This window comes from Molossus molossus, unplaced genomic scaffold (genome assembly GCF_014108415.1).
Source record: "Molossus molossus isolate mMolMol1 unplaced genomic scaffold, mMolMol1.p scaffold_m16_p_4, whole genome shotgun sequence".
Lineage (NCBI taxonomy): Eukaryota > Metazoa > Chordata > Mammalia > Chiroptera > Molossidae > Molossus > Molossus molossus.
Window position 1 is genome coordinate 39,770,226 of NW_023425377.1, and position 25,021 is coordinate 39,795,246.

The following is a 25,021-nucleotide window of genomic DNA, read 5'->3' on the forward strand; positions in this document are numbered from 1 at the left end:
ATATCCAGAAGAGGCAAATCCATAGAGACAAAAAGACTGGAAGTTGTCTAGAACTGCCGAGTTTGGGGGTGAAAACAGTAACTACTAATTCGTACAGGGTTTCTTTTTGGTATGATAGAAATGTTCTAAGATTGACTGTGATATCATGGTATATATAAAATGTTTTTTCTTTATTGATTTTTTATAGAGAAAAGAAGGGAGAGGGAGAAAGAGATAGAAACATCGATGAGAGAGAACATCAGCTGGCTGCCTCCTGCATGCCCCCCACTGGAAATCGGGCCCACAACCTGGGCATATGCCCTGATGGGGAATTGAACCAGAGACCTCTTGGTGCATGGGTCAATGCTCAACCAGTGAGTCACACTGGCCAGGCATGGTATATATATTTAAAACCCAAATTGTACACTTCAAATGGGTGAATTGTACGGTATGTAAATTTTATCTCAACAAAGTTCTTATTAAAAAAGAAAACAGAAACAGAAAGTTACTGTTATAACTTATTGGTTATGGGTGATGCTAATACCAAGAGCTGTTTGGAGATGTGGCAACCTCATTTGATACCTTATGTAAGAAATTATATGTTTTCTTTTCCACTGTTTCTCTCAACTTTTGTTTTTTTAGGAACTGTTTATTTTCCATCAACTGTATTTCCATTCTGTTAAGAGATTGTGGAAGAACAGCTTAAGACCACTCAATGATTGTTTCTAGCCATTCAGTGGCCTGAGCAGTGGGGACTGCAGACCAGTCTTCAGTGGCAGACTAAGGGCTCCAATTTTCAGTAGGAAACTGCTGAATGGGCACAGAGGGCACCTGCATGCCTTCAAATCAGTCTGTGACCTCAGGCTGAGTAGTAGTGAATTCAGGAGCTGGAGTAGTACATTCACTCTGAAATTTCTCCTTAGTCACAGCCTTTTCAGCAGTTGTCTGCTCTTCGTTTTCAATCTCTTCAGGATCTCTGTAGAAGTCAAGATCAGGCAACACCTCCCATGGGTGTTCAGTGAGATGGTGCCATGGAAGGGGCAATACTTCCTGGGCCAGCCTGCATCCACCACATCAGACTCATTGAGTGAGCCCCTTGTTGTTCCAAGGGATGACAATGTCCACATAACACAGAGGAGAGTCTGTGTTACAAAAAGCAATGGTAGGCAAGTTAACATAAGACTTCTCTGTGAAAGGCTGGTGGTCAGCCTTGGGGTCAGTAACCACCAAAATTCTCACCTTCTGGATGGCTGTCTGAATCTGATTAGTGAAGGTTCCAGGAGTGAAACAGCCAACAATAGGAGTGGCTGCAGTGGGAGCAACAAACTTCAGCACAGCTCAATGGCCAGTATTCCTGGATGATATGATTAAGGTCAGTGGGGTTTTCAATGGCAAGAGCTGTCAGCAGAAGCTTCTCCCAGGTTCTCTTCAGATTTATGATGTAGATGCCATCACTTTTCCTTTTGTAGATGGACTGTTGCTTTTGGAAGTCATTTTGGTACCACCTAAGTGGGTTCCTGCTGCAAGGAATTTGAGCCTGTCCTCTTTCACTTGCAGGACATCAAGGGCTCCAGATACTGTGAAAGTTTCCCTTTAAGTTATATGGGAACCGAGAAAAATCCCATGAGGGCCTCTGTCTGGGTAGTATGGAAAGGCACATTTTTTCTTTTTATTACAAATGATAGATAATAACCACTTACTTCATTTGGCACATGGTTTGACCAACAGATTTCAACACCCACATAATAGACAGATTTGTAGATTCTAATCTTTGATATCTATGTTTTCTGCTCATATTTCAAATAATCTTTTCACTTTAAAAAATGACTGCTTCATACCCTCTTACAGAGCAATAATATTTTAAAATCTGAATAAAAGATTAGAAACTGGTTGAAAATGTGGAGAAATTAAATATCAAAAATTATAATTTCCCATATTTATAAGAAAATAAATATCATTTAGTAGCCACAAAATATTTAGCCTGAGAAACAAATTGGACATGGCATTCTGAAACTGTCAGACTATTTCCAAAGCAACATTGTGAAATTGTGTTAGTAGTAGTTGTGTGGTGAAGAAAGCACATATTAAAAGATAGTCGTCCGGCCAGTGTGGTTCAGTGGCTGAGAGTCAACCCATGCACCAAGAGGTCACCAGTTCGATACCCGGTCAGGACACATGCCCAGGTTGTGGGCCTGATCCCCAGTGGAAGGCATGCAGGAGGCTGCCATTCAATGTTCTCTCTCATCGATGTTTCTATCTCTCTCCCTCTCTCTCTAAAAAAATCAATAAAGGAAAAGAAAAAATATCACCTACTTATGGAGAGGGATTGTGGTAGTAGTTGCACAACGAGAATAGACTTAATGTCACTCAACTGTATACTTAAAAATGGTTAAAATGGTAAATTTTATGTTATGTATATTTTAGCACAATTAAAAAAATAATTGTTTAAAAAAGATCTTCACCTACTACTGTTTAATAAGTAGAATACAAATACATCAGCAATATATTTTATTTTTGTGTGTGGATATAGTCTTTATTCGTTGAGATATAATTCATACACTGAAAAACTCACCCTTTTCAAGTGCACAATCCAAGGTTGGTATTCAAGATAGTCCCTTTAAAAAATAATAATAATGTGCCATGGCCGGTTTGTCTCAGCAGTTAAGAGCATCGGCCCATGGACCAAAGCATAGTGGGTTCGATTCTGATCAAGGGCATGTACCTTGGTTGCGGTTCATTCCTAGCCCTGGTCAGGGTCGCGGGAGGCAACCAGTAGATATGTCCCTCTCACATCAATGTTTCTCCCTCTCTTCCTCCCTCCCACTCTATCTGAAGATAAACAGAAAAATATCCTCAGGTGAGGATTAAAAAAAAAAAGTTTCTTCTTATTCCCAATTACATATTCCATCAGAGTAAGTAAAATATCTTAGAAGAGCAAATTTTGAGATAAGACCAGGTAAAAACATGTATATATACTGGTGGCATCAAAAGCAACATTTACTTATATGTAAATGCAAAAACTAGTGCCCCCACCTTTGGTGCACCGGATCCTCATGACTGCCTCAAAGCCAATCTTCCGAGTGAGGTATCTGTGTAGCTCCATCTGTAATTTCTGTACTTGGACCGGGTTGTGCTGATAGTGGTAAGAAGGATAGTAATAGACACTACCTGCTGAATACCGAGAAATACAACCTGGAAGAGAACAGATACTCCTTTTAAATTCTGCCATTGACTATATTACTACACCAAAGTAACTACAGGCATTTGAATCAATCTTTCTTTAACCTCCCAGGTACTGTCAAAAAAGAATATTTCATTCCTTTAAATAGTGGCATAGAAATTTCTCTATTATAAAATTTTAGAGTTGAAGACTGTAGGGTTTATAATAGGCTAAACTGACTAACTTCCAAGGGAATTAAATTTCTTTCATGTTGTTCTCTATTTAGAATACCATTATATTAATATCATTTTGACAGTCACTTGAGAAAAATGATCATTAGGGAAAACTTACCCAGAGAAGCCAAGTCAGAATATTGTCCACTGAGAAGGAATAAGTCAACAGCTACCTGCTGACCAGAACAGTCCAAGGCTAATTTCTTATAGAAGTCAGTGGATGGTGTCAAGTGAATTTCCTATTAATAATAAATTAAAAAGAAAACATTTTAAATGATTAAATTGTCATAAAATTTAAATTTCTATTTATACATACCAGTATTAACAATTATCCTTGGGTATTCTAAAAAATCCTTTTGCTTTGGAATATTTCTGCTTTTTCAGTAAGAAAAGTACTGCTTAAGAATTTTTTCTTTTGTTTCACTTTTAAAAAGAAATAAATCTATTATACTAATTTTTATAATCTATTAAATGCTTAGTGTGCTGGAAATGATTCTAAACAATTCATATGTAATATCTATTTAGTCCTTTTAACTACCATAAGAGGTGGGTACTATCAATATTTTCACTTTATAAATATAAGGAAACAGGAGGGCAAAGAAATTAAGTAACTATTCAAGCTCACACATGTAAAAAGCAGTGGAACTTGGGCAGACTGACTCCAGGACCAACACTATAATCATTATATGGCTTCTCATAATTTTTTGAGAAGTACACATCTCAAATTAAGTTTATAGACACAGGTGCTTAAAAGCAATCCATAGCAGTCAGTATATCAAACTTTGAGTATTTTTTACTGGTCACTTACGTTCTACTTTGTCCCTAGCAACCTTATTCATCAAAGGAAACCTTTCTCATCAAAGGTAGGCTGTATTACTAATGTCATGCTAAAGATCTAAGTATAAGGTAAGAGTGAATCAGGTAGAAAATAATGTAATAAAATAGAAAAGTCTACATAAGAAAGAAATGCTTTATCTATTTCCTCATATTCCTGACTTTCCACAACTGAAATATAAATAAAAAACAAGCTGTGTGGTCAAAGAGACAGAGCCTTAGCATAAATCTTAACATTGATTTGATGACCTTCTAACCTTAGCAGATGACCTTTGGTTGGGTTCCTCTCGTGGTTTCAGGGCTCCCACTCCAAGAGTTGGGAGTTGTGTTTGAAAGACAGACATTCGACCACCAGTTGGGGACATCAGCTTAAAGGCAGCCTGAAGTGCAGGACCCAAGGCACTCTGGGTCTCCAGGGTCTTGGTGAACATTTGTGGTAAAGTTTTCAGTAAATCTTGGACAAGCTTGTGAAAAAAAGCAAGAAAACTTGAGTGTTACCATTGAAAATTTTTTTTTTACAAAAAGTCAGTAATTATTATAATAGACAAGACATTGGTCATGATGATGGTCAGAGAATCTACAGACAGTACAGTAAACAATGAAGTTGGTCAAATGACAAGAAAGTCATTTTAAATAAACACTATAAATTGGCAAGCAAGACAAATAAAAAGTGGGGCCTTACAGTTCTTGCACATGCAGTGATCCAGCAAGACTATAAGTCTAAAATGTATCCAAAAGAACCATTGCAGTTTAGAGATTTGATTTCTTTTAATGCCATGAAGTATGGCCTTCTTAATCACCTCTATACACTGTATTCTTTTCAGTTCCAAAGTGAGTTTAAATCTTCCCTACTGCAAAATCTAAGATATCCAGTAAATTTGCCAACTAGTAATAATCACAACAAAAGAAAAATAACATGAAAAACAACTACCTATTTAGGTTAGGATGTACAAATAAAGAGAGTTAATGGGAAAAAATATATCGCACTATGGCGAAGTCACCACTGCCAACAGCTGAGACCATAGACTTGCTAGTTAAAATGTTACCCCTACAGCATATATGTATGTACAGGGTAGACAACATCCCCCCTTCAGACACATTCTGTTCACCTCTCACTGTATTATGTCATGGCAATTTCCAGGCAGGTAATAAGAGTTTCTTCTGAACTGACCCCAATGACACTCTGTGAATCAGAAAAGCACAGGGCACTGAAAGCAGCCTAGCTAAAGTGCTTCTATGTAGTGACCAGAAGCTTATCTTAGCAACCCTCCCAACTTCCCAAATGGCTGTCAAGGTAGGTTTCCTTCAGGTTTTCCTTTTTAATGGAATAGGCTCATCTTCTACCCAACTATAAATAACTTGCTACATTAGACTTAAAAGCAATCAGTTCAAGGGCAAACTCAAGAGTGGTTCTTCAGATGAATTTTCATTAACAGCAAAATATAAAGTGCTACACATCTTAGAAATGTCACAGAAAGAAGAAAAATGTTACTTAATGTTTATTTAAAAAATATATTCTTTCAATACTGCAATTAAACATGTCAGACAGGAAAATGTGCCTTACCTCTTTACTTTCATTTAAATTTACTAATAAGTTCTCTGGCATAGGTATAAAAATATCTGAAAGAAGAAATAAATATTTTTTTAAACAAAACTTAATTGTTAAAGGTGTTCCAAATACATAACACTGACATAAGTAACTATGCCCATATTTACAGAAAAGCCATTTTCTCCACTATTACACCACATGTCTATGTATATATGATTTAGGTATTTATTGCAACTTAACTGTTACTGTGTAAAAGATAAGTAGTCTCTCAACTAGAAAATACTGACTTGTAAGCACTCAGTAAGGGTTTGTACAAGTGCTCTGCTTCTTAGGTTAAAGACAATTCAGAATCCTGCTTTATGTTCTTGCTTAGCCCTGGGAGCCAACAAAAGAAACGTTAAAACCCTGGCTGTTTTGGCTCAGCGGTTAGAGGTCAGCCTGCGGACCAGAGAGTCCCGGGTTCGGTTACCGCTAAGGGCACGTACTTGGCTGCAGTTTGCCCCAGCCCGGGTTGGGGTCGTGTAGGTGGCAACCAGTCAATGTGTCTCTCTCACATCGATGTTTCTCTCTCTCCCTCCTACGCTATCTGAAAATAAATGCAAAAATGTCCTCAGGTGAAGATAAAAAAAATATATTAAAAAAAGTCCTGGGCAATGGCTCAGTTGGTTGAGTGTTGTTCCATGCACCAAAATGTTGTGGATTCAATTCCCAGTCAGGTCAAATGCCCAGGTTTCGGGTTCAATCCGCAGTCACGGTGTATACAGGAGGCAACTGATGAATGTTTCTCTCTCTCCTTTTCCTCTCTAAAATCAATTAAAAAAAAAAAAAAAAAAGGTTGACTAAGATAACACAAGAATACTGTCTTTACATGAACAAAACACAAAAACTAAAAAAACAGATACTTTCTCATAAAGAGGGTGCCCACCCGTGCCTCTACTTACGGGACAACAAAATCAAGCAATCAGAAGGTATGCTAGCTGACCACATCAGATGAGCTTCTCAGGATTCAAATTCATTCTTACTTAGGAATTAAATTACCTTCCTGAGAAGGAGGCAGACTGGGAAGGAAATGTGTGGGTCGTTATGGAGGATTATGAGGGGGGTGGTCCCACTTTCTAAATTAGTATATTATTTTTTATTATAAAAAAATAACATTCATTATAATGTTAGTAAAAAATAATACCAACAAATACTTTGAAATATTAAATATTTACTTTAGCTGTCATATCTACTGTTTAGATTTCTTCCTTTTTTCTTTAAAATTAAAATTTTAGCCCTGGCTGGTCTGGCTCAGCAGTTAGAGTGTCAGCCCACGGACCAGGAGGTCCCGGATTTGATTCCCACTAAGGGCACGTACCTCGGTTGCAGTTCATCCCCGGCCCAGTTGGGGTTGTGCGGGTGGCAACCAGTCGATGTGTCTCTCTCACATCGACGTTTCTTTCTCTCTCTTCTTCCATCTCTCCCTCCCACTCTATCTGAAGATAATAAATGCAAAAAATAAATACAAATAAAAATAAAATTAAAAATTTAATAAGTTGCCCAGACAGTGTGGCTAAGTGGCTGAGCATCAACCCATGCACCAAGAGGTCACTGGTTTGATTCTCATTCAGGGCACATGCTCAGGTAATGGGCCAGATCCCTAGTGGGGGGCATGCAGGAGGCAGCTAATCGATGTTCTCTGTCATCAATGCTTCTATCTCTCTCTCCCTCTCTATGAAATCAATAAATAAAAAAATTTTTTTATTGAGATATAATTCACCCTTGTAGAAGATATAGTGATTATTAATATATTCAGAGTTGTACAACCATCACCACTATCTAATTCCAGATCCTTTTCATTGTCCCCAAAAGAAAACCCTCACTGATGAGCAGTCACTCCTCACTTCCCTGCCAATTCCCACAGCTCTAAGCAGCTCCAGTCTGTCCGTCTCTGGATTTGCCTACTCTAGACATTTCATATTAATGGAGTCACACTATGAGGATTTTTTTGACTGGTTTCTTAAACTTAGCATATTGTTTTCAAGGTTCATCCATGTTGTAGCATCTATTAATACTTTACTCTTTTTATTGTATGGATATACCACATTTTGCTTATCCATTCAGCAAAAGATGAGCAGTTGGGTTGTTACTACTTTTTGGCTACGTTGCTATGGACATTCATGTCAACATTTTTGTGTACACTGTGTTTAATTTTCTTGAGTATATAACTATTGAAGTGGAAGAGCTGAGTCATATGTTAACTCTATGTTTAACTTCAGGGGAACTGACAGAACCATTTTCCATCCCCACTAGCAGTCTATAAGAGTTCCAATTGCTCCACATCTTTGCAAATACTTGTTATTGTCCTTTCTTTTTTTCCATTTCAAAATCATTTTTATTTTTCAATTACAGTTGACATACATCGTTACACTAGTTTCAAGTTTACACCTCAGTAATTTACATAAATTACTAAGTGATCATTCCAATAAATCTTACACCCACCTGACACCATAGTTATTAGAATATTATTGACTATATTCCCTATGCTGTACTTTACATCTCCATGACTATTCCGTAACAAATAATTCATACTTCTTAATTCCTTCCTCCATGCCCTTCCTCCATGCCCCTCCCACTTGGTAACCATCAAAATGTTTTCTGTATCTATGAGTCTGTTTCTGTTTTGCTTGCTCATTTACTTTGTTAAATTCAATTGTTGATAGATATGTATTTATTGCCATTTTCTTTTCATATGTTCTTTGTTTTTATTTATTTTAGAGAGAGATAGAAACATTGACGAGAAACATGCATCGTATGCCTCATGCACAGCCCCTACTGGGGTTTGAGACTGCAACCTAGGCATGTGTTCTGAGCAGGAATCGAATTGGCAACCTCTTTGTGCATGGGACAATGCTCAATCCACTGAGCCACCCTTGCTGGGCTCTTTTCATATTTTTGATTTTTTTTCCTTCTTCTTAAAGAAGACCCTTTAACATTTCATGTAATACTGGTTTGGTGGTGGTAAACTCCTTTAGCTTTTTCTTGCCTGAGAAGCTCTTTATCTGTCCTTTGATTCTAAATGATAGCTTAGCTGGGGAGAATACTCTTGGTTTTAGGTCCCTGCTTTCAATCACTTTGAATATTTTGTGCCAATGCCTCTGGCCTGCAAAATTTCTGTTGATAAATCAGCTGACAGTCTTTTTTTTTTCTTATCCTCACCCAAGGATATTTTTCCACTTTTTGTACAGATAGAGTGGGACGGAGAGAGAGTAAGGGAGAGAGAGAGAGAAACATCGATGTGAAGGGACACATCGAGTGGCTGCCACCCGCACGACCAACCAGGGCCGGGGACAAACTGCAACCAAAGTATGTGCCCTTAGCGGGAACCGAACCCGGGTCTCTCCGGACCGCAGGCCGACGCTCTAACCGCTGAGCCAAACTGGCCAGGGCTCAGCTGACAGTCTTATGGGAGCTCCCATGTAGGTAACTGATGGCTTTCCTCTTGCTACTTTTAAGATTCTCTGTCTTGCCCGGCCAACGTGGCTCAGTGGTTGAGCATTGACACACGCACCAAGAGGTTGTCAGTTCAATTCCCGGTCTAGGCACATGCCCAGGTTGTGGGCCAAATCCCCAGTGGGGGGCATGCAAGAGGCAGCCAATTGATGTTCTTTCATCAATGTTTTTATCTCTCTCTCCCTCTCCCTTCCCCTCTCTCTAAAGATCAATTAAAAAAAAAAAAAGATTCTGTCTTTAATCTTTTGGATTTTAATTATGATGTCTCTTGGTATGGGCCTCTTGGGGTTCATCTTGTTTGGGACTCTGTGCTTCCAGGACTTGCATGTCTATTTCCTTCACCAGGTTAGGAAAGTTTTCTGTTATTTTTTTCAAATAGGTTTCCAATTTCTTGCTCTCTCTCTTCTCCTTCTGGCAACCCCATGACGTGAATGTTGGTACACTTGAAGTTGTCCCAGAGGCTCCTAATATCCTCATTTTTTTGGATTCCTTTTTGCTTTTTTGATTGGGTGTTCTTTTGCTTCCTTATACTCCAAATCACTAATTTGATCCTTGGCTTTATCTACTCTACTGTTGATTCCCTGTAAATTATTCATTTCAGTTAGTGTATCCTTCATTTCTAACTGGTCCTTCTTTATGCTGTTGAGGTTATTAAGTTCACTGAGCATCCTTATAACCAGTGTTTTGAACTCTGCATCTAATAGATTGCTTGTCTCCCCTTTGTTTAGTTCTTTTTCTGGTTTTGTTCTATTCATTCATTTGGGACATCTTTCTTTGTATACTCATTTTGGCAGCCTCCCCATGTTTCTTTCTATGTATTAGGTAGAGTTGCTACATCCCTCAGGCTTGGTAGAGTGGCCTAATGTAGTAGGTGTTCTATAGGATCCAGTGGCATAGCTGCCCTGACCACCCCAGCTGGGCATTTAAGGTTTGTTCCCTGTGTGGGCTGTGTACACCCTACTCTTGTAGTTGAGCCTAGACTGCTGTTGGCATATCAATGGGAGGGATTTAGCCCTAGGCTAATCAACTGCAGGGACTAGCTGTGACCACTGACTACCATGGAGGATCAGCTGTGCAGAGGTCCACCCCACAAAGCAGGGCTTACTTCAATGGGGCTCTGTTGCCTACTGAGTCTGACCCTTGAGTATGTCACTTGTGGAGGTGGTTGGATGGTGATGCTTCAACGTGGTCGGTAGTATCTACTGGGTGTGCTGGCTCTGGGGCCTCCTGGGAGGTGCAGGCCAAGGTCAGCCACTGGCTATATTCTGCCCAGGACTACCCAGCATGAGCTACAAAGCAGATGGTTGCTACTTGTGCTGGGCTTTGAGGTGCCCAGGAGAGGCCAAGCTGTGAACCAAGGCTGGCTGCTGCTACTGCCAAGCCTGGGGCTACTTAGCAAGAGGTAAGGGGCATGCTGAAGTCAGATGCTGCTTCATCTGAAGCATGAGCCAGGACAGGCCACTCGTATGAAAAACCCACTGGAAAAAGTTTGGATGGGCCTGAAAGATGGGTGGGGCGGGGCCTCAGAGCAAAAAGTGAGTCAGGTGGATGGAGACTCAGATATGATGCCCATCTGCCTGCTCTGTGAAGGGAGGCTCATCAAAGGAACAATGGCCTCTGCTATCATTGCTGTCTGGGAGAAAGCTGCCCCTGTTCTCATCCAGATGAGGAACAAATCAGTTTCTCCCTGTATGTTTCTGGTGCCTTTCAAGCTGCTGCCCCAGTGCTGGAGCTCAGAGAGAGCGAGTCCAAGGAAGTCCGTGTGCAGGCCTTTTAAGAGGAACTGCCTGGGACTCTAGAAGTCCTCGTCTCCCTCAGACTCAATCCCGCTGGTTTTTACAGCCAGAAGTTATGAGGACTTCTCTTCCGGGCACTGGAACCCTGGGCTGGGGACCCCTCACTTCTTGGGGGGACCTCTGCAGCCAAGGTACCCCTTCCAGTTTTTATCTGCCAAACGTGGGTGTGGGACCAGTCTGTTTTGTTTCTGGCCCTCCTACCAGTCTCCATGTGGTCTTCTTTAATTACCTAGTTGTAGGACTTCCATTAGTCTGATTTCAGGTGGTTCTGAATGGTGGTTGTTCTGTAGTTTAGTTGTAACTTTGATGTGGTTATGGGAGGAGCAGAGTACCAAGTTTACCTATGCTGCCATCTTGCCCAGAAGTCCTCTTTTTTAAATTTTCTTCTTCTATGTGAAATCCAGCAAGGGATATTCCATCTATCAGCTCATGTTCAAAATTGAGAGGCTGGAACACAACAGTAAATTCACAACTTGGCCCACCATCAGAATCACCAGGTTAGGTTTTACTGTATGCTAAATAAGTACCTGGGTGAACATATTAGGGAATGATCTGTTATGAATATTTAGACCAACCAAGACAGCCCTGGCCGGTTTGGTGCAGCGGTTAGAGTGTCGGCCTGCGGACCAGAGAGTCCAGGGTTCAGTTCCCACTAAGGGCACGTACCTCCATTGCAGTTTGTTCCCGGCCCTGGTTGGGGTTGTGTGGGTAGCTACCAGTCAATGTGTCTCTCTCACGTCACTGTTTCTCTCTCTCTCTCCTGCCCTCTCTTCCTCCCGCTATAACTGAAGATAAATGCAAACATGCCCTCAGGTGAGATTAAAAAAAAAAAATTAGAACAACCAAGACAGAAGTGAGCTCTCCTCAATTACTGCCCTTTAAAGAAGTACAGTCAATCCACATTGTTCATGCATTCCATTCTTGGGGATTTGCCTATAAACTAAAATTTACTTGTAATCCCAAAACCAATATTCATGGTGCTTTCACATTCTCAGAGAGAAAAAAATTGAATTTGAAAATTTGTTAACTGATATGAGGTGGCATCTGATGGTTTTCATTTGCACTTCTCTGGTATCTTAAGTGCTTATTGGCCAACTATACATATGGAATATTGAATATTGTGTGAATAAAGATATGTGTATTTAACTCCTTTACCCACTTTAAATTAGATTGTCTTTTTATTATTGGGTTGTAGGTCTTGATATAATTTAGATGTAATTCCCTGGTCAGATATATGATTTACAAATATATATATATATTTTTTTCCTTTATTGATTTTGGAGAGAGAGGAAGGGAGACGGAGAGAGAAGGAAACATCAATGAGAAAGAACATCGACTGGTGGCCTCCTGCACGCCCCCTCACTGAGGAACAGGCCCACAACTTGGGCATGTGTTCTGACTGGGAATCAAACCAGCAACTTCTTAGTGCATGAGCTGATGCTCAACCACAAAGCCACATTGGCCAGGCTGATTTACAAATATTTTATTTCATTCTAATTTTTCTCTTGTTGTCAATTCATTTTCTTGATGGTGTCTTTTAAATTCAGCAGAAAAGTTTTGTTTTTTGTTTTATCCTCATCTGAGGACATTTTTGCATTTATCTTTAGATAGAGCAGGAGGGAGAGAAGGAGGAAGAGAGAGAAAGAAACATTGATGTGAGAGAGACAGACACATCGACTGGTTGCCACTCACAGAACCCCAACCAGGGCCAGGGACAAACTGCAACTGAGCAGCAGAAAAGTTTTTTTTAATTTTGAAGAAGTCTATCTGTTTTTCTTCTTTTGCTTGTACTTTTGTTGTTGTATCTAAGAAATCACTGCCTAATCCAAGGTCACAAAGATTTATTTCTATGTTTCCTTCTAACAGTTTTAGTCTCACACTCAGGTCTATAATCCATTTTGCATTAATTTTTTTAAATTGTGATAAAACATATATAATATAGCAAATGTATCATCTTAACCATTTTAAGTGTACAATTCAGTGGTACTAAGTACATTCACAATGTTGTGTAACCATCACCATTATATTCTCAGAAGTTTTTCACTATACCAAACAGAAACCCTATACCCATAAAATAGTAACTCCCTACTCTTCTTTCTCCCCAGCTCCTGGTAATCTGTATTATACTTTCAATCACTATGAATTTGCCTATTCTTGGTAGCTCATGAAAGTGGAATTATACAATGCTTGTCCTTTTGTGTCTGGCTTATTTCACTTTGTATAATGTTCTCAAGGTTCATCTATGTTGTATCATGTATTAGAATCTCATTCTTGCCCTGGCCTGTGTGGCTCAGTCAGTTGGAGTGTCACCTAATACACCAAAAGGTTGTGGTAACCCTAATTCCTGGTTAGGGTGTTTGGGAGGCAACCAATCTATGTTTCCTTCACATCAATGTTTCTATCCCTCTTCCTCCCTTCCTTTCTCTATTTTTTTTTTTTAAATCATAAAAAAAAAAAAGATTTTCATTCTTGAGGATGATTAAATAATATTTCATTATATGTGTATACCACATTGTTTATCCATTCATCTATTGATGGATACTTGGGTGGTTTCTGGCCAGGCTGCTTTGAATTTTTTTAGATATATACAGGAAAGTAGAATTACTATGGTAATTCTGTGTTAAACTTTTACAGGAATTGTTAAACTGTTTTCAATAGCACTGTACCATTTTTAAAATTTTATTTATTATATATTTATTTTATTTCACCCATCTCCAACCCCCTCCCATTTGGCAACCATCAGCTTGTTGTCTATATCTATAGATCTGTTTCTGTTATGTTCTATTTACTCATTTGTTTTGTTTAAGATTCTACATATAAGTGAAATCATGTTGTCTTTCTTTAAATGACTGATTTCACTAAGCATAATGACCTTTCAGTTCATCCATGTTGTTACAAATGGCAAGATTTCATTATTTTTTATTGATGACTAATATTCCATTGTGTGTGTATGCACACACACATCACATCTTTATCCATTCATCTATTGATGGACATCTAGGTTGCTTTCCATATCTTGTCTATTGTAAGTACTGATACAATGAACACGGGTGCATATTATCTTTTCGAATTAGCGTTTTTGTTTTCTTCAGATAAATATCCAGAAGTAGAATTGCTGCGTCATATGGTAGTTTCGTTTTTCATTTTTTGAGTACTCTCTATACTGTTTCCAAGTGGCTACACTAGCAGTGCTGCCATCAATGCACAACAGTTCCATGTTTCTACATCCCTGCCACACTTGTTACTTTCCATTTTGTATAATAGCCATACTAATAGATGTGGAATGGTATCTCATTGTGGTTTTGATTTGTATTTCTCTAATGACTAATAACATTAAGTATTTTTTCATTATGTTATTATTGATCATTTGTATATATTCTTTAAATAGATAGCTATTCAAGTCCTTTGCTTATTTATTTTTTATTCCTCACCTTAGAATATTTTTCTATTTATCATAAGATAAAGTGGGAGGGAGGAAGAGAGAGAGAGAGACAGAGAGAAACAGTGACATAATACAGCCACATCGACTGGTTGCCTCCCGCACAACCCGACCAGGGCTGGGGATGAACCGCAACTGATCTTTGCCTATTTTTGATGTTATTTTGTTGTTGTTGTTGTTGACTAGTTCTTTAGATGTTTTGAATATTAATTCTTCCTTAGATACATGAATTGCATATATTTTCTCCTATTCTGTGAGTTGCCTTTTACCCTCTTGATAGTGTTCTTTGATATACAATAGTTTTAAATATTGATGAAGCCCAATTTATTTTTTTTCTTGTTGCCTTTGCTTTTGGTATCATATCCAGGAAATCACTGCCAAATCCAATGCCATGAAGATTTCCCCCTATGTTTTCTTCTAAGAGTTTTATATTTAATAGTTTTATCTCTTAAATTTAGGTCTTTCATCCAATGAGTTACATTTTTAAATCTGGTTTAAGGTAAGGGTCCAACTTCATTCATTTGCATGTTCAATATTCCCAGAACTATTTGTTGAAAAGACTATCTTTTCCATTGAATGTTTTTAGCATCCTTGTCAAATATCAGATGAACATACATATGTGATGGTTTATTTCTGAGTTCTCTATTCTATTCCACTGATATATAATGTCTATCCTTAAATACTTTTTGAATAAATAAAGAAGGGAAAAAGAGTTAATCTGAGTTTTAACATCAACTTGTTTTTGTTGCCTTGCTCAGAATTCACTTTATCTACATAGCTGTTTCTTCTTCTATTTAATGAGGGATTGGTCTGAAGGAATGTTACAGTTCCAACAATCTTATGATTTTATACTCAAGGTTTTCTCAATATAGAATTATATCATACACTCCTAATCTATCAAATTGTCATGAAATATTTCTAAAACTGAAAATGACTAAGATTGTTCAATAATTTCAAGTGTATAATATATACCTTCAATATCTGAAACTATTAGCATCTGAGGTTGAGAGAGACCTTCTTGAAGACTGTAGAAGTGGATTGTACTATCAAATGTTATGAAGCCAATTTTTGTCCTAGTGTTGCCAGGAAGCCTAAAAATAAATTTAGAAGAGTATTTTATCAAGTTTTCTCATATACACACACACATATATAAATTAAATATCCACTAAGAGTTACATGCAAAAATCTACTTTCATATTATGGAAATTGTCCCAACAAAAATGTTTAACCCACCCAAAGTTTAATCACCATGAAAACATACCCTACTCAAAGTGAAAACACTACACATAAGCCAAACAATCAACAAAACCCAGCATTAATACAGCAATTCAAAACTCATTACACCTATATAAAATTTTATAATCACTTGAAAAATGGCACATAAAAATAATGGAAAGCAGCCCTGGCCAGTTTGGCTCAGCGGTAGAGCATCAGCCTATGGACCAATGAGTCAAGGGTTCAATTCCGATTAAGGGCACATACCTCGGTTGCGGTTCATCCCTGGCCCTGGTCGGAGTCGTGCAGGAGGCAACCAATTGATTTGTCTCTCTCACATCGATGTGTCTCTCTCTTTCTCTTTCTCCCTCCCACTCTATCTAAAGATAAATAGAAAAATATCCTCAGGTGAGGATTAAAAAAAAAAATACTGGAGAGCATATACAAAACTTTGTAGATGATCTTAATTTATAAAAATACATTACAGCCCTAGCTGGCTTGGCTCTGTGGTTAGAGCATCAGCCCGCGAACTAATGAGTCAGGGGTTCGATTCCAGCCAAGGGCACATAGATACCTCAGTTGTGATTCGTCTCCGGCCCTGGTTGGGGTCATGCAGGAGGCAGGAGGACATGTCCCTTTCACATTGATATTTCTATCTCTCACTCTCTCTCCCTCGCACTCTATCTGAACAAAAAGGGAAAAATGTCCTTGGGTGAGGATAAAAAAAAACACAAAACTCTAAAATGTAATATAAATTTAGGCACTGCATATCTTTCAAAATTTTTTACTCATGCTTGCGTGAATCAGTGGACTCTTCTTCAACAGACAATCCCTATATGCAAACTACATTAAAAGTACAAATGCTGGCAAGAACAAGGATGCCCCTTATTGTCAAGGTGAGGGAGTTAGTCTGTTTCTGATGAGATCTGGTTTTCCACATTCTTCCACAGAACATAAGAACACTATAATTCATTATACTAAGCTGTGAAAGTCAAAGTGCAAAGTGGCGAGGGACGACTGCGTAAAGAATCCTACTTCGTGGAAATTCATTTATTGCGGTAGAGTCTGGAACTGATTAACCATGATAAATGAGGGCCAACTGTATAGTTTAGGTTCTTATTCCAACAAACCTACAGTACAGAAGCATTTCTTTTTATCCTTACCCAAGGACATTTTTCGATATTTTGTTCAGATAGAGTGGAAGGGAGGGAGAGAGAGAGAAACATCGACGTGAAAGGGACACACAGAGTGGTTGCCACCCGCACGACCCAACCAGGGCTGGGGACAAACTACAACCGAGGTACGTGCCCTTAGTGGGAACCGAACCCGGGTCTCTCTGGACCACAGGCCGACGCTCTAACCACTGAGTCAAACCGGCCAGGGCAGTAAAGAAGTATTTTTGAGACAATCAGGAACAAAAACTGAACTGGGTATTAGTTAATATAATTTTGTTTGGCCCTAGCCGGTTTTGCTCTGTTGTTAGAGCATCAGCCCGTGGACCAGAGAGTCCTGGGTTCGGTTCCCACTAGGGGCACATACCTCAGTTGCGGTTTGTCCTCGGCCTGTTTGGGGTCATGTGGGTGGCAACCACTTGATGTGTTTCTCTCACATCGATGTTTCTCTCTCTCTCTTCCTTCCTCTCCCTCCCCCTCTATCTGAAAATGAATGCAAAAATGTCCTCGGGTGAGGATAAAAAAAAATTTGTTTGGTTTGATATTTGTATTTCAGTTAGGGTTAAAAATAATTTTAAGTATTTATAGGTAAGATATGTTGACTGAGATTTACATTAAAATACTCAAGAAGGAAAAAAGTATGTGTGTGTGATTACATGAAGCAAGAACAGCTTAATGCTGCCCTGGTCGGTGTGGCTCAGTTGGTGGGAACGTCATCCTGTACACTAAAAGGTGACGGGTTTGATTCTCAGTCAGGGGGTTTGTTGAATGCTAAAAATGTTGAAGTTGAGAGAGGAAGGGCAACTGAAAGTTCATTAAATTATTTCTATTTACTATATGTTTAAAATTTTTCCATAATAAAAAGTTAAAATAAAATTTCAGAGAAAGCAAAGCCTAAAGCTCACAACTGACTTAAGTAGACTTTTAGAACATAATTACACAGATTTTTTTTTTTGTATTTTAACACTACTATCCACCCCTGGCCCATTTGGCTCAATGGTTAGAGCGTCGGCCCGTATACCAAAGGGTCAAGGGTTCAGTTGATTCCCAGTCAAGGACATGTACCTGGGTTGCAGATTCAATCCCTGGCCCCGGTCAGGGTCACGCAGGAGGCAACCACATCGATGCTTCTCTCTCCCTTCCTCCCTTCCACTCTATATCTGAAAATCAATGGAAAGATATCCTCAGGTGAGGATTTAATAACTAAATAAATAAATAAAACCGGATATTCATTTTGCAAACACTGTTTCCAATTTAAGCTGAATTAAGATACTTACATATCCAGATTGTCTAACAAACTCTGGCAAACTGAACTCAAGTATCCAGTTTCAATTGCATTGTGAGACACATCAAATACAAAGAGGTACACTGGAGGCTGAGGTGGCCGTAACTGAGAAAAAAACGATCTCATTAAGTACATTTAATAGGATTAAATTTAAGCGTGTCATATGTCATGTTCACACACAGCAAAACAATAAAATAGACATTATTTACTCATTAAATGGAGACTATAATAAGTAATGGATAAAGAAAATAATATAAAAAGAACAGATGTTTAAAAAACAGGCAAAACTTTACTATATTGTTTTCAGATACATAATTAGGAAGAAAAAGGAGGATGTGATTGCCATAAATCAGAAGAGTGTTTTCCCAAGAACGGGAAGAGGAGAAAATGTGATCAGAAGGTCTTCTGGAAATATTGGCAACATTCAATTTCTTTTTACCCTCACCCAAGGACATTTTTCCATTTTTTGTTGAGGTAGAGTGGGAGGGAGGGAGAGGAAGAGAGAGAGAGAGAAACATTGATGTGAAAGGGACACATCGAGTGGCTGCCACCCGCACGACCCAACCAGGGCTGGGACAAACTGCAATTGAGGTATGCGCCCCTTAGTGGGAACCAAACCCGGGTCTCGCTGGACCACAGGCCAAGGCTCCAACCACTGAGCAACACCAGCCAGGCAACATTCAATTTCTTGACATGGATGGTGCTAATGCAGTATTTATAATTATTTGGTAGTCTATATATTTTTGTTTTATAGACTTTTCCATATGTGCATTATATTTCACAATTTAGGGGAAATATAGCTCTTAAAGTGACAAATTAAGTTGCCTGAACTGGTTATCTAACAAACACATTTCAGCTAAGTTTCAAAAAAATGTATGACAATATTTTTATTTTATTTTATTTTATTTTATTATTATTTTTTTTGGCTGGTTGAGTTCTTTTTTTTTTTTTATGAATTTTTTATTTATTTTTTTGTTACAGATATTTTACCTTTTTACCCCATTGGCACCCCCCACCCCACCCCACCTCCACCCCGTCCCCAGCTTAGTTGTCCATGTCCCTTGGTCATGCATACATGCATATAAGTTCTGTGGTTTATCTCTTCCCACCCCCCCCCACGCCCCCCACCCCCTCTTCTGAGGGATGGTATGACAATATTTTTAAATCTCCAAATTCAAAGATCTGTTTTCCATTCAATAAAAAGCATCAAATTACCACAACTACAACTGGGCATATAGTGAACTGAATTTTATATTTTTTTGCATGTATCACTTGCTGAATCATAGAATCTGCTGCCTAAGAGATAAGTCAAGAAGCAAAACTTCTTGCTATAGGAAAGTTCTAAATTTAAAAAAAGCCATTTTTGCATAACCTGGGATATAAAAGGAAAGAAAGGAACCCAGGAAGGCCAATTCAAAAGAACAAATATGCCTGCATTTTTTGCCTTTATTCAATAAAGGGACAGCTACACTGAGGAAAGCTATCACCATCCATTTGAGTATCACAAAAATGTTTTCTACACTGAAATTTATGTTGAAAAGATATGGAACAGCCCTGGCCAGTTTGGCTCAGCGGTAGAGTGTCGGCCTGTGGTCCAGAGAGACCCGGGTTCGGTTCCCACTAAGGGCACGTACCTCGGTTGTAGTTTGTCCCCGGCCCTGGTTGGGTCATGCGGGTGGCAGCCACTCAATGTGTCCCTTTCACGTCGATGTTTCTCTCTCTCTCTCTCCCTCCCCACTCTATCTGAACAAAAAATGGAAAAATGTCCTTGGGTGAGGATAAAAAAAAAAAAGAAAAGATATGGAACAATCATACTGTCTATACTAAAATGGCCCCAATTACTTAAGTAGAGAAAGACTATCTCACGAAAATATACTAAAATAAAACATTAAAAGTTAACGTATTGCCCTTTACTTACAGGCAATTAAGGCATTGTGAAAAAGTAACCAAATCTAAACCCTGGAATTTAATTGAAGCTCTACCAATTATTAATGAATATTTGGCAATTCATTTAATTTAGTAAGTCTGTTTCTCCTCTGTAAAATAGGATTAACGGTATTTCCTTAGCTTTGTTCAGAGAATTGTTTGTGATGACCAAATATATAACTGCTTTTGCCCAGCTGGTGTGGCTCAGTGGTTGAGCATCAACCCATGCACCAAGAGTTCACTGGTTTGATTCCCAGTCAGACCACATGCCTAGGCTTGATCCCCAGTAGGGGATATGCAGGATGCAGCCGATCGATGTTTCTCTCTCATCGATGTTTCTATTTCCCTCTCCCTCTTTCTCTTTAAAAATGAATAAAAATAGCCCTGGCCGGTTTGGCTCAGCAGTTAGAGCGTTGGCCTGTGGTCCAGAAAGACCCAGGTTCGGTTCCCACTAAGGGCACGTACCTCAGTTGCAGTTTGTCCCTGGCCCTGGTTGAGTCGTGTGGGTGGCAGCCACTCAATGTGTCCCTTTCATGTCGATGTTTCTCTCTCTCTCTCCCTCCCTCCCACTCTATCTGAACAAAAAAACAAAAAAATGTCCTCGAGTGAGGATTAAAAAAAATAATAATAAAAATATATTAAATATATATAAGGGCTTTTTAAAATAGAAAGTGCTAATTAAATATTAGCATGATTATTACTTTTAAAATGCAAGACCCCAGATACTCACACAACTATATGAAAGTACTTGCAAGAGAATGTTCATCACACAATGTTATTTATTAAAAAAAAGGGGGGGAAGTAACTTAAAAGTAAATGTGATCCCAATAAGATATTGCAAATTTCTAGATGAACACATAAGCAACATAAGTGGAATTTTACACACACTTTTCAGACTTACCCTTATATACACTAATTAACTACTTTTATAAGGAACAAGTATGTTTTATGAATTTAAACTATAAAATTTTATTAAAGGATGGTATATTGTTTTATTTAAAACCCAGTACTATTATTATTATTATTATTATTTTATCCTCACCTGAGGACATTTTTGCATTTATCTTCAGATAGAGTGGGAAGGAGAGGGGGGAAGAGAGAGAGAAATATCAATGTGAGAGAGACACATCGAGTGGTTGCTACCCACACGACCAGAACTGGGGCTGGGGACAAACTGCAACCCAGGTGTGTGCCCTTAGCGGAAACTGAACCCAGGACTCTCTGGACCATGGGCCGATGCTCTAACCGCTTAGCCAAACCGGCCAGGGCTAAAACACAGTATTATGAGATAAACAAGATATAGCCCTGGCCAGTGTTGGTCAGTGGTTAGATTGTCAACCTGTGCATGGAACGGTCTTAAGTTCAATTCCTGGTCAACAGCATGCACCTGGATTGCAGGTCTGATCCTGGGCCCCAGTTGGGGTACATACAGGCGGCAACCAATCGATATGTCTCTCTCACATCAATATTTCTCTCTTTCTGCCCTCCCTCCCTCCCTTCCACTCTCTCTAAAAATCAATGGGAAAAAATCCTCAAGTGAGGATTAACAACAAAAAAATAATAATAATAATGATAATGATGTATATTAAAAAATGAAAACTTACCATGTATTCTGAAGGAGCCATAAACTCAATTGTAGCATTTTGAACTTCAGGTCTTCTGTGAGGTTCTCCATAGACTCTGGTCAAAGGGTTGTACATGAATTCCTCAGGAACTACATAAGTTAACAACATATAATGATAAAACAGAAAGATTGAGTTTAATAAACCTTGCATTTGGCTGTTTTCCTCATTTAGTAATTTATAAATACTTAAATATAGACTATATGTTAAGGGATAATATATACATTTTGTTTCTGAGATCCATTCAAGTTCACCATATAAATGGCTCCATGTATATTTTACTTTTATAACTAAATCACTGTGATTTTTCTTTCCTTGTCTTCTTATAGCCTCTCCATCTTAATTCTTGCGAAAGTAGCTTTTCTAAAATAGCTTGAAAATATGATAAAAATTCACTGAATGCCAATCATTTTTTTAAATGCAATATTACACTTTGTCTTAAATTTCAATGGTACAAGGATTAACATTTGACATATAATATGCACAGACTCTGGATGCTTCTAGAAAGCTATGGTAAAAATATTACCAAGTTTAAAGTCTAAAGGTTTGGAACATCAATTGCCTACCACTTATATGGAGCTCAGACAGTATTTTCTAAATGAATTATCATTGCATTTATCTTGCCATTAACTGCTTAGAAATTCAGATTCCTATGTATCTAAACGGTAAGCCACAGTTCGTGAAATGGTCTGGGCTGCGTATGAAAGTGACTTAAAGCTTTATTAGCATTTCATTTCATATTCTGAAGCACATGTATATAAGATTTTAAAGGTGTACTAATCACTACACATATATTTTCTGAATTATTATAGAATAAAAAGAATGTTCTTACTCTATCTTCACTTTCCTCTACTCTTAAAAAACACAAACGATAAAAATGATTTTTTGGGGGCCTTGGCCAGGTAGTACAGTTGGTTAGAGTGTCATCCTGACACATCAAGGTTGCAGGTTCAATCCCCAGTCAGGGCACATACAAGAATCAACCAATGAATGCATAAATAAGCGAAATAACAAACTGATGTCTCTCTCTCTCAAATTAATAAATAAAAAAATGTTTTTAATGGTTTTTAAAGATATCTTAACTTCCTTTATTTCCCAATGCTTAATGAAATTTCCTTCCAAGTAGAGACTTAATTTTCAATGTGGATATGAGCATACCCTTTTTCTTCTATAATTCTATTAAAGTGTTGTTGGTTAGATGATTTTCCTCAAAAATAAATTGTGAAACAATTGAAAGAGAGATCCTCCCCCTCAATTATTGAGAAAACTACATTCAACTAACCTTCTAACATTGCCCACCTCCCTTCATACAGCAGTGAATAAAGCTAATGGCAGCTATTCTGTGGACTTATTTTCTTTTACCCTAAAGTAGCAATTTTCAACCTTTTTCATTTCATGACACACATAAACTAATTAAATCCTGTGGCACACAAGAAAACATTTTTTTGCCAATCTGACACACAAAGAAAATAATAGGTATAATTTTGATTTATTCATACAAGATGGCTATTGTGTTGGCTGTTGGTTATAATTTTTTATTTGACAGCAGAAAGGAAAAGAGGTCAGTGCGCCTGGCTAACTAGTCAGGTATTGCATATTTTTAAAATTCTTGCGGCACACCAGTTGAAAATCGCTGCCCTACAGTAAAGGCATAGGACAATTTCTAAACAAAAATATTTCTTAAATGATAGGCTTAAAAGGCTTAAATAACTTTTTTGCTTAAAAAATACATAATTATTTATATGTAAGAATGAATGCATAAAAAAAGTTAACAGAAGCTATTTCTGAGTGGAATGCTTATAGGTAAATAAGGCAGGGTTGTTGATATTTTTTTTAACTTTACATTTGTATTATCTGATTTCCCCGACAATGGAAGTAGAAATTTTTAAATGTTTAAAAAAAAAACATACCATCATTGACCTGGTAACATAAGTTACACTTCCATCTCCTTTGATCAAGAAAGCTGACAAAAGGGTTGATGTATGTCCTGCATGAACGGCATCTCACAATTGTACTGGAGGTAACCACAGGCAATTGCTGAAAAAACAGAACTAATTTTTTTAAGGCAGTGATCATCATGACTAAAGGCAAAGCATTAATTATACCTTCTAAATAATTGTTACGATGTTATAGTTTTGGAGAAAAAACCTAGGGTAAAAAGATGTGTCCAAAGTGCCTTAGAGCCCTGGCCGGTTTGGCTCAGCGGTTAGAGCGTCGGCCTACGGTCCAGAGAGACCCGGGTTCGGCCCCCGCTAGGGGCATGTACCTCGGTTGCAGTTTGTCCCCGGCCCTGGTTGGTCGTGCGGGTGGCAGCCACGCGATGTGTCCCTTTCACATCGATGTTTCTCTCTCTCTCCCGCTCTATCTGAATAAAAAAATGGAAAAATGTCCTCGGGTGAGGATAAAAAAAAAAACAAAAAACAAAGTGCCTTAGAAAAAAATTATGTAGCAGAAATGTACTGATTTGAAACCCTATTGCTATTTACTAGGATTGGTCTCTTAAATTTTATCTTTTAAAAAGTATTCATCATTTTTGCCCGGCTGTTGTGGCTCAGTAGGTCACCAAGAGGTCACCAGGTTGATTCCTGGTCAGGGCACATGCCCAGGTTATGGGCCCAATCCCCAGTTGGGGGCATGCAGGTGACGGCCAACTGATGTTCTCTCTCATTGATGTCTCTATCTCTCTCTCCCTTCCCCTCTCACTAAAAAAATCAATAAAAGAAAAATTAAAAAAAAAAAAAGATTCATTTTCTCATTGGCTGGTGTGGCTCAGTGGATTGAGCATCATCCCATGGACTGAGAGGTCCCGGTTCGATTCCCCGTCGGAACACATGCCCGGATTTTGGGCTCGATCCCCAGTAAGGGGTGTGCAGGAGGCAGCCAATCGATGTTTCTCTCTCACATCAATGTTTCCATCTCTCTCCCTTCCTCTCTCTAAAAAATCTATAAAGACACATATATGTAAAACATTTCATTTTCTCATTAAACATTTACACTGCAAAACCAACATAATAAATTTACAACGTATTTTTGAGATGGGTGGCAAAGGAATGATCAACATTCTAAAACCAATAAAATTATTTGTAAGTTTCTTCATGTTACATTAAGAGGCTTACTAAATTCTCATGAAAGAACTGTCATATTTAAATATTCAATTAAACTTTTCAATTATGTTCCTATTTAAAATTTATCCTAGGCTGGCCAGTTGTGTCTCAGTGGACTGAGCATCAATCCGAAGGACTGAGAGATTCCAGTTTGATTCTTGGTCAGGGCACATGCCTGGGTTTTGGGCTCGATCCCCAGTAAGGAGCGTGCAGGA

The 25,021-nt window shown here is 38.3% G+C and overlaps 1 protein-coding gene and 1 pseudogene across 1 annotated transcript in view; both read right to left on the reverse strand.

Moving 5' to 3' along the window:
- SEC24A (SEC24 homolog A, COPII coat complex component) overlaps nucleotides 1-25,021 on the reverse strand; it is a 73,292-nt gene that overhangs the window by 28,487 nt on the left and 19,784 nt on the right. Inside the window, exons 7-14 of the mRNA XM_036239916.1 lie at nucleotides 23,613-23,739; nucleotides 21,685-21,794; nucleotides 18,147-18,259; nucleotides 15,455-15,573; nucleotides 5,771-5,826; nucleotides 4,464-4,670; nucleotides 3,491-3,611; nucleotides 3,013-3,171 (exon numbers count right to left, since the gene is read on the reverse strand). Of these exons, the coding sequence (XP_036095809.1) occupies nucleotides 3,013-3,171; nucleotides 3,491-3,611; nucleotides 4,464-4,670; nucleotides 5,771-5,826; nucleotides 15,455-15,573; nucleotides 18,147-18,259; nucleotides 21,685-21,794; nucleotides 23,613-23,739 (1,012 nt within the window). The remainder of the gene's footprint in view (nucleotides 1-3,012; nucleotides 3,172-3,490; nucleotides 3,612-4,463; nucleotides 4,671-5,770; nucleotides 5,827-15,454; nucleotides 15,574-18,146; nucleotides 18,260-21,684; nucleotides 21,795-23,612; nucleotides 23,740-25,021) is intronic.
- Nucleotides 682-1,693, reverse strand: LOC118616377 (annotated as a pseudogene).